Here is an 11247-nt window from a genome sequence, read left to right on the forward strand (position 1 = left end):
GATTACATTAATAGATATAAACAATTCACCAAAATTTCATAATATTTGGAAAATCCCACCTTTTTTTAATTTAATAAAACCCCATAACTCAGAATGTAAAATGTAAAATTTATAAAATTATAAACATCAACAGATATAAACGTTTCACTAAAGTTTCTAGTCCGAGATTACTGTGACATCCAACAGCTGTTTTGCCAGACAAGCTTGGGTTGTGGGATCGCGTCTTGCAGAGTAATCTCGGACTACAAAGATTCACGAGAACGGCTGAAAGCATTTTTTAGTTTTTCTCAGAATCTAGAGAAATTCCTTTTTCTGACAAATGTATGACTCCGTAACTCAGAAACGTGAAATCTAAAATTTATAAAAATCAAAAGGGAGCTCTTGTCAATAGATATAAACAATTCACCCAAATTTTGCATGTTGGTGAAAGCATTCTTTTTAATGAAAAAAAAACTCAACTCGGAAACGTAAAATCTTTATCAAATAAAACAAAATGGAGCTCGCGTCAATAGAAATAAACAAAGTTTTATGCAAATTGGTAAATGGGTTTTAAAGTTACTGTCCAACATGTTGACGGACGGACAGACAGGCAACTGTATACCACAATATGTTCCGTAAACGGGCATAAATAAATTATCTTGATTCTTAATAGATATAGGAAGATGTGGTGTGAGTGCCAATGAGACAACTCTCCATACAAATAACAATTTAAAAAGTAAACCATTATAGGTTAAAGTACGGCCTTCAACACGGAGCCTTGGCTCACACCGAACAACAAGCTATAAAGGGCCCCAAAATTACTAGTGTAAAACCATTCAAACGGGAAAACCAACGGTCTAATCTATATAAACAAAACGAGAAACGAGAAACACGTATATATTACATAAACAAACGACAACTACTGTACATCAGATTCCTGACTTAGGACAGGTGCAAACATTTGCAGCGGGATTAAACGTTTTAATGGATCCAAACCTTCTCCCTTTTTCTGAAACAATAGCATAACATCACAACAAAGAAAAACATACGATAAAATATCAATTGGCAGACTTAACTCAATCAAAAAATGTCTTTTCTGTTGCCATCTTAACTAGTTGAAAAGATATAAACTTAAGGTGAAGCTATATCTTAATACAGGAAATAAAATACTATATGATAGGCATGTAGAAATTGCAAGGAACCAATATACCAAATAGTTAACATATTACTCATATTCATGGAAATTCACACAACAAAAATTGAAATGAGCCAGACGTCATATCTTGATACGAGCAGGCGCGGATCCAGAGGGGAGGTTCCGGGGGTTGAAACCCCCCCCTTTTTTTTGGACGATCAATGCATTTGAATGGGGACATGTAATTGGACCCCCCCACCTTTGTCCTGGGTTAGGAACCCCCCCTTTTTAAAATGGCTGGATCCGCCCCTGACGAGTGCAGATGTTGAACCCTGAAGGCTGAACAATATTTGATAAAACGTTCAAGCTTGATTCAGCTTTGTATTTCGATTGTGATTAAAATTTGACACAGAAAAGGTTTCCGAAACCGAACGAATGTGGTCTATGCATGTAAAAAAATAAAATTAGACATATACCTACATTTGCATTAGGGTCCAGTATCCAAAATCTAAATGTTTGGGTAGATTTAGCATTTTAAACCACCAACAAAACATATATATTTTTAACTTATTTTTGACCCTACGGACCTTAATATGAGCCAATTTGAAAACCATGACAGACCAAAAATCAAAATTCCAAGTACACTGTTAGATCCAGCATATCAAAGAAACTAACAAAATTCAATTTATGTTGAAACCAAACAAAACTATATTTTGGACCTAAAAAGACTTTTGTCATTTCGGGGCCTTTTATAACTGACAATGCAGTATGGGCATTATTCATTGTTGAAGGCTGTACAGTAACCAACAGTTGTTGATTTCTGTGATTTCTCTTGTGGAAAGTTGTTTCATCGGCATTTATACCACATCATCTTTTTTACATTCAATGTGGACGAAATTCCAAAAGGACTCAAAAAGTTTCATTTTGGACCTTTTGAACCTTAATATGGACCAATTTCAAAAATTAAGACACAAAATGAAAATTCGGAACACACAGTTATATCCAGCATATCAACCAAACAAACAAATTCAATATTTGTTGTAATCAAATAAAATTAAAATTAGCCCAATATGGACCAAATTCAAAAAGGACTAAACAAGAATGTGTCCCCAGTACATGGATGCTCCACTCGCACTATCATTTTCCATGTTCAGTGGACCGTGAAATTGGGATCAGAACTCTAATTTGACATTAAAATTAGAAAGATCATATCATATGGAACATATATACTAAGTTTCAGGTTGATTGGACTTCCAACTTCATCAAAAACTACCTTGACCAAAAACTTTAACCTGAAACTGGACAGACGAACAAACGAACAAACGCACAGACCAGAAAACATAATGCTACTATCGGAGGTGGGGCATACAAATTAGAAATAGTGTGTACACTGTTAGTTTTGGCTAATCAAAGAGACTAAATAATATTTTTTTTAATGAATTCAAACATTTTTTATTTTGGACCCTTAACATGCTTAAGACCTCAATGTTGACCAATGTAAAAACGGGACCCAAAATCCAAAATAGCATAGAAAAGGACCCCACAATTTCAAGACTTTGAATTAAACCCCATTGAAACAATACCCTTTGTATAAATTGCTTAATTCTTCAAATACATTCTATGTTTGCCCAAACAAACAAGAGACTACTATATTGGACTAATGTCAACAACAGGGCACTATTAATCAATATTTACTGTCACATAAACATTATGGAAGATGTACAATCAATTTATGAAATAATAAGTTGTAGAAAAGTAGAGACAATAACCTCTTTTTGGGCAGCAATAAACTCAGTAAATTAATATAGATTTTAATTCTTAAATTCATTATTAGAAATACATTTATGGAACACAACCGGATCTTTTATACGAAAAAAACCCCATAATTTTATCCCAGTGTTTCAGTTCATATTTTGACAAAATCCATCCATATATCTGCAAATAAAAAAAATTTTGCACAAATTCTGACACCTCAAGTTGTATTGTCTGACTTCACGTTACTCTTTAGTTCATTACTTCACATCTTGGTAGTTTTAAACCATCAGTTCACTTGTTTATCATTGTTCCTGAAAGAAAAAAGTAAATATTATTGTACATATATATATACATGTTGTTGTACAATGTATGTAAAACAAAAAATTATGCATACATCATGTCCATTTATGTGGCATGGAAAAAATCCCATTCTAGTTTTTATACATTTTGTATATATATATATATATCTTCTTGTTATATGTCATGGTATTTTCTGATATTTATAATGCAGCAATTAAAAAAAAATGCTGACTTGTGATTTATCATTTGGCAGAGTTAAAATTTCATATTTCTGACTTGTGATTAAGCTAATAAACACTGATGATGAGTTAAGATACTTGCAAGTGAATAATTCAACCTCACTGAATCCCTATGCATGTGATCTTCAATTAAACCCTTAGCTAGAAATGGATTATGCATGGTTGATGTGTGTTAGGCTATTAATCAGTTATTAGAAAAGAATGACAACATTGAAAGTGAAATAAAGGTAAATCATTAGATTGACTGATTCGATCCACAAAAAAATCATTCTTATACAGGTAAAATCGAAAACTAGCTTATTTTTTTAACCTTACAAGTTTATACATGTATATAAATACTTGTACATACTTGTATATATCAGTTAGACTGAAATGGGTGATCTTAAATCACTGATTCAAGTCACATTTTGTCCAGAAATGTGGGAAGTAAGAGTTGTCTTTCTTTAATAATAATCACCAATTTTAAAAGTACTAGTAGTATAAATAAAACACTAGACTAAGTGATTTAATTTTATTGTAAATGTACTTTAAATATACTGTACAATTTTTATGAATCAGGGACTAATTCTGTTCATATATGAAATCCCATTTAGTTTATTTAAAATCACCTCAGTAAATAGTTTCTGGTGTTTTCTTTCATTATCAGGTATGAAATGTCAGACCTTTTTACTAGGGTCATCCCTCTGACATACATGCAAGAAAGCTAGTGCTACTGTACCTAGGCCCTCTCGTGTCAAATACTGGTAGACCATTTCTGAAAGACAATTCAACTATAAACATTGATTTCAAAATTTCGGATAACACAAATTCAACGTGAGGTCAATAAATAGTCTTTTACATGTTTTAATCAAAACAAGTTTTAGATCTATAGAATATAAACAAATTTCAAGACCTGCTTTCTTTCAAATTCCCTCATGAGATTTGTTGACCTGAATTTTCATACTCTATTATATAAACAATGATATTTAAAACAGATATTCAAATGATTTAAAAGGATGTTTAAGCTTAAACAATATAGTTAGTACTGTTAGATTAAAACACTTGTGACAATATACATTGTTAGAGGAGGATGACCATTATCAGGATTCTCACTACAGATTTTTTTTTTACATGACAAGTCAAGCAGTGAAAAGATGAAATTTTCTTGATACACTTTACATATGCAAGCTCACAAAATTTTGAAAAGTTTGCAAGTACAATGTACATGATGTATGAATATTACTGAAACATACATGATGATCATCTGATGAGTTGAGCCTTTTCAACTAATTTTTAGGGTTGAAAACCAATGTGCACATCTACATGTAAACAGACACTGACAATTTTTCCAAATACTGTTTCAGTGTTTGTTTTATATAATTTTCAGTGGCATTTCCAAAAAAATTCAGGAAAGAGGAAAGGGGGGGGCACCGACTGCCCAAGAGGGGCTGTTCAAGTCATGCTTTAGTGATTCCCTATATTTTTCCAAGCATAAGGAAATAAGGAATGGCCCGGCTACCTGAAAAACCCTCCAACTCCGTCTCTGCTTTTGACAAGCTTTAAATGCATGATATTTTCTATGTTTTAAATCATATTAATGTGAAAGTTGAGGTCTATTTCTGTATATATACATGTATTATTGTCAGTGGGCTGGCGGATCCAGAACTTTTCATAATGGAGGGCCCACTGACTGAACTAAAGGGGGTGCCCACTCCAGTCATGCTTCAGTGATTCCCTATATAATCAACCAAATTTTTCTCACAAAAAGGGGGGGGGGCTGGCCCAACAGTACCGCCTAAGATTGTACCCTTTAATGAGATCTGTCTCACTAGCTGTCATACCACATGTTGTTTTTACAAAGATAAATTACATTGAATTAAAAAGGCCAAAAATTTAACTGACAGAAAAATGTAAACAATTACAAACAATGTACATGTTCTAAAGGTATACATATTTTGCTTTGCAAAAGTCTGCCTTGAGTCACAAGCCCAATGTCTGAGTCTGGTACATGCACATTTAAAATAGATACAAATTTAGTAAAATAATTTTTGAGGGTCTTATGAAGGAAAAATGTGGAAATTTCTGGTGGCCGTGCTGAAAGCATTAATATGTGCCCCACTGTTTTAGGGTTTGTATGACCAAATGATTTATTGTCTGACATTGTGAGGGTCACACAAAGTTTGTGATACATTGCTGAAAGGCTTCAAAGCAAAAAAAAATATAAAAGCCTTTCAATACCTCATAATTATTTGGACTAACAACAAGCGTCATCGGATACAGACAGCATGAGGACCTTTACTAAATTTATCAATATGTTTTTTTATCTTACATTTGTAGGTTTGTACATTTGTACTTCTTTCCAAAATTTCACTTGATGTAGCTGTAGGCCTCAGATCCAAATTAATTCCCTTTGTTCGTGGTCTAGGAATATAGTTCCCAATTATTATATATAGGGTATTTCTTCCCAAGTAATCTGTCTACTTTTTTCTTTGAAATGTTTACTATTAAAGTGGTTCTATCAGTTGCATATATATTGAAATAAGTAAAACATGTGGAAAAAAATTATTGTTGGAAGTGAAAGTAGTGATTTGGCCAAAATGAAAGTAGGGTAGAAATTAGCCTTCGTCATTTATTCAAGATTCAAATCCTACCATTGGCATGCTAATAGAGCCCTCAAAAGAAAAAGCACTGATGGATTGTCCTGGGACAAGCATATTTTATCAGAATAATAATGGTCTATATAAAGAGTTCCAATCATGTCCAGTGAAGGATGTTTATTCAATATTGTCGACATCGCGATATCTACAATGTTAACACGATATAGTGTCAACATTGTTTACATGTTTGAACCCTTATATTATGTATACATCGTTGACATCGCGATGTATACAATGTTAAAACGATGTCGTGTCAACATCGTTTACATTGTTTGAACCCTTATATATTGTTTACATCGTTGACATCGTTAACATTGCGATGTATACAATGTAAACACGATGTCGTTTCAACATCGTTGACATTGTTTGAACTCTTATATATTGTTTACATCGTTGACATCGTTAACATCGCGATGTTTACAATGTTAACACGATGTCGTGTCAACATCGTTTACATTGTTTGAACCCTTATATATTGTTTACATCGTTAACATCGCGATGTTTACAATGTTAACACGATGTCGTGTCAACATCGTTTACATTGTTTGAACTCTTATATATTGTTTACATCGTTGACATCGTTAACATCGCGATGTACACAATATTAAACCGATATCTAGTCAACTTCGATAACATTGTTTGAACTCTTATATATTGTTTACATCGTTGACATCGTTAACATAGCGATGTATACATATAAGAAGATGCGGTATAAGTTCAAATGAGACAACTTTTTATTTAAGTTACATCTTTTATAAGTAAACCCTATAGGTTTGTCATTAATACGGAGTTTTGGTTTTTATCGAGTAGCAAGCTATGAAAGGCACAAAAAACACTAGTGTAAAACTATTTGAACAGGAAAAATAAAGGTCTAATGTAAAAAAACATGAAACCAGAAACACGTATGAACAATTCAACAAACGACAACTACTGAACGACAGATTCCTGACTAAGGACAGGTGCAAACAAATGCAGTTAGTTTAACGTTTATATACGTACCATAGACTCAATATAAAATATAAACACGATTTTGACACAATATTGTTAGCATTGTTATGTGAATAATTTACACAGAAAGGTATATATAAAAAAAGAAGTGGTATGATTGCAAATAAGTAAAATTTCCAGTACATACATACTAACTGGCACATCTATAGATAACCGTATGGCCTTTAACATTGAGCAATGTTTATATGGCATAGTTAACAATAAAAGACGCCGACATGAAAAATGGAAACAATTTTAACTATGTAACTAACTGCTTAACCATGTTAACTTATTTAAAAAAAAAAGAACGAAAAAAATGTATATACAACAACAACAAGATGATGACACTATATTGTTAACATTACGATGTATACGATGTAAACAGAAAGGTGTAGACACTATATATACAATAAAAACACGATGTTGACAATATGTCAACATCACGATGTATACTATGTGAACGATGTAAACAGAAAGGTATAGACTTTATATATATAAATACAATATAAACACGATTGTCAACATCGCGATGTATACGATGTGAACGATGTAAACAGAAAGGTATAGACTCTATATATACAATATAAACACGATGTTGACACGTTATTGTCAACATCGCGATGCATACGATGTGAACGATGTAAACAGAAAGCTATAGACTCTATATATATACAATATAAACACGATGTCGACACGATATTGTCAACATCCCGATGTATACGATGTGAACGATGTAAACAGAAAGGTATAGAACATATTGATAGGATACAATGTAAACACAATAACGACACTATAAAGTTGACATTGCGATGTTGACAATATCGACAAAACATCGTGCACTGGACATAGTTCATATAAAGCAGTTAAATTTATTTCATGTTTGTAGCGGAGCAAATTTTTTAATTCAATTTGACTTTAACTAAAAAATGCATTGTAGCAAAGGGGAAGAATAAATGTGTTCTGAGGCCTCGATGCTCTAAATCCAATATTTATTTTTGCACATGCGTACATTAACTACCGCAGATTAATGATTCTATCAAATTGGTATGCATTTAATATATATTTCATTAACTTAAAACACTTCCAAACTCTTAAATGATGCACACGTTGTTACTTATATATTTATTATGACTTATACATTTATTATGACTGTAATGTGTTGCATTCCGAAATTGACATATTTGACCTCGATACGACGACCGTTCATGCTGGCTTTTCAAAAACTCCTCCCTCTGAAAAAACACAGTGCCAGCTGTTTGCTTCTTTACAAACAAAAAAGAGAGGTTCATGGAAGAGTCTACACAATCGCCTTACCCTTATACACATCGGACATAGAAATTACCTTAATTGTCCTAATCAGAATCGAATAATTGATGCAAGTTATATTTTATTGTAGTTTTTACATGGATAGGCATTATATTCGTGTTATTTTAGCCCTCACTATCGCACGGGCGAAGATATTCACGAATATGATACATACCCATGGTAAAACTACAATAAAGTATAGCTTGCATCAATTATTTCTTAATTTGTCATTTCAGGGCCTTTTAAAGTCGACTATGCTTTATGGGTTTGCTCATCGTTGAAGGCATATGGTTGTTAACTATAATGCATTTGGTCTCTGGTGAGTTGTCTCATAGGCACATCTTATTTTTATAACTTAAAGTTGAATTTAATATCATTCAACATTTTGGTGATAAATTATTTTTGTGTCCAGCATAAAGCGACGAAGAATAATTACCTTTAGTCAAGCAATTTAAAACATCATTGTATGATAAATAACTGATTGATTATTAAATACTTAATGTCCAGTGGCCAATATTTCATGCATGTTCAGGACGATGAAGATAATGTTGAGATCCCTTTGTGGCTGACCATACTGCGTGGGTTTTTCTCATTGTTGAAGGCCGTACGGTTGCCTATAATTGCTTACATCGACATCATTTGAACTTTGGTGGAATGTCGTCTTATTGAAAATCATAGCACATCTCTTTCTTTTTTCAAACAATAGAAATTCGTCCATCCTTATTCTTGCTTAAGCATTTTTATTACTGATAACTTAACATCAGATGGTCTATTACTATTAACGATTTAGTGTGTACCTTTAAATGAATTCTTGAATTTTTCAGATGAATTATGGCCACTAACAATAACGTTTGTGATGTATGTCGGCAGACATCAACTGTAACACACTGGTGTTTGGAATGTGAGGAAGCTTTATGCAGCTATTGTATTGAGCATCACAAAAAACGGAAAATAACCCGGAAACACAAACCAATACCCATCTCGAAATACGAGTCTCTGCCTTCCTTTATAACCGACATTCACCAATTATGTGTCTATCATAACGAGATATACCAATTGTATTGCAGTATACATGACTCAACTGTATGTTATAAATGTATTAAGGACCATGGACAATGTGGTGTTATCCCCCTCGATGACGTCGATAATTTTGCAAAAATTATCGATTTAGAATTACGTATGGGAAACATTCTAAAAAACATTGAAAGCATTAAGGAAGAAAGAGAGTCCAATATGTCCACCATCGAGAAACATAAAGCAGAAGTAAAAACTGTAAGAAAAGAAATAAACAAACTTTTCGATAAGCTAGAAAAAGATATTGATGAAAAGAAAAATGAATGTCGAGAGAAAATCAAAAAGATTACATCGAAACTGAATAAAAGAGAAACGGAAACAGTAAAATGTAGGACCATTGTCGATGATATAAAACAAAATGGCACTAACTTGCAGACTTTTGTAATATTAAAAGATATTGAAGAAATAATAACAGAAAAAGAACAATACCTCCAAACGGGAATCGACAACGTTGAAGTAGTTGTAGATACAGGGCTGCTTAATATCATGAATATTGTACATGATTTAAAGACAATAGGGACGTTTGATATTAAGACACATAAACGATTTGTCTCACAAGAACCAAGCACTATAACAAACAAGTTATTCCTCAAGTTTGAGAGAATTGACAATATTAAATTAAGTCTGCGGAAGGAGATCTCAATAAGTCAAAGTAATAGCACCTGTATCAGAGGTTGTTGCATATCTCCAAATGGTCAATTTTTGTTCACAGATCGCTTTAAGTGTTGTGTATATCAGCTTAATGAAGTGTGTGCTTTGAGGAATACTTGGTTAATTGAGCCTACTTTGGGATACGGAATAGTATGTGTTGATGCACACACGGTGGTTATTTCATCAGGGATTCATTGTTTCAAACCTGGCCTTGCCATTTTAAACCTTCAACTACAGAAAAAGAAAACTTTTATAGAACTTCCAGGTCGTACATACGGCGTAACAAAAGAAGGCCAATCATTATTTACCTGTGTTCAAAATCAGGGTATTTATGAAATAAATTTGACAGATTTCAAAACTACAAGAATAATAAGGTGCGACATTACATCATCTTCCCATATAGCTGTATATTCCGACAAAATATACTATACTGACAATAACGAAGATTGTGTGATTTGTTGTGATCGTGAGGGATTACGTATTTGGACCTTTAAAGATGTCTCTGTTCTTCAGAACCCGCGGGGAATAGCAGTGGATGACGGCAATGTGTTTGTAGTTGGTGAAATGACAGATAACGTTATAGCCATATCAAGTGATGGAAACAGTTACAGGGAACTTCTCACCAAACACGAAGGTCTCTCTTCTCCGTCTGCCATTTTCGTTGATAGAAAGAAGAAGAACATTCTAGTTGCTAATACTGGAAAAAAAGCGTTTCTTTACAATTTTTCATTTCAGTGATTTAAATCAATATTAAAAGAAATATAAATGAATTAGAGTTGGTCGATTTTTTTTAAACCCGCAAAAATAACCAAAATGGTTGCCATGGCTAAAAATAGAACATAAGGGGGAATATAGATTTCGGCTTATATCTCTGAAACCAAAGCATTAATTTTAAGGAAATTTTGCCGTTTTTGGCTATTATCTTGAATATTATTATAGATAGAGATAAACTGTGAACAGTAATAATGTTCAGCAAAGTATACAGGCAAATTTCACTCACATCAATTTCACGTGAATTTAAATTCATGTGAATCTCACGTGAAATTCACATCAATTTCACCTCAAACGAGCTTATACGTGAAACTCACGTGAAAACAATTTTTGTGAGTTTCACGTGATTCTCATGTGAAACTCATGTGAATTTCACATGAAAATCACGTAAAATTTTTCATGTGAAATTCACATG

General features: G+C 32.8%; 1 protein-coding gene and 1 long non-coding RNA gene across 2 annotated transcripts; one reads left to right on the forward strand and one right to left on the reverse strand.

Moving 5' to 3' along the window:
- Positions 1 to 2909: 2909 nt before the first annotated feature.
- LOC139484531 (uncharacterized) lies at positions 2910 to 6504 on the reverse strand. Its single transcript, XR_011655113.1, has 2 exons — positions 4017 to 6504; positions 2910 to 3180 (listed from the first exon to the last, which is right to left on the reverse strand). It is a non-coding gene; the product is annotated as an uncharacterized lncRNA (long non-coding RNA).
- Positions 6505 to 8537: 2033 nt separating this feature from the next.
- On the forward strand, positions 8538 to 10831 carry LOC139484532 (uveal autoantigen with coiled-coil domains and ankyrin repeats protein-like). The gene is made up of 2 exons (XM_071268262.1): positions 8538 to 8655; positions 9161 to 10831. Exon 2 carries the CDS (start codon positions 9168 to 9170, stop codon positions 10797 to 10799), a length of 1632 nt encoding a protein of 543 aa, XP_071124363.1. The 5' UTR covers positions 8538 to 8655; positions 9161 to 9167; the 3' UTR covers positions 10800 to 10831.
- The last annotated feature ends 416 nt before the right edge of the window (positions 10832 to 11247 follow it).

Source organism: Mytilus edulis, chromosome 8 (genome assembly GCF_963676685.1).
Source record: "Mytilus edulis chromosome 8, xbMytEdul2.2, whole genome shotgun sequence".
Taxonomy (NCBI): Eukaryota; Metazoa; Mollusca; class Bivalvia; order Mytilida; family Mytilidae; genus Mytilus; species Mytilus edulis.

What these genes read in the sequence shown, in the direction of transcription:
- LOC139484532 (XM_071268262.1), top strand. Translation starts at nt 9,168, where the DNA reads ATGGCCACTAACAATAACGTTTGTGATGTATGTCGGCAGACATCAACT.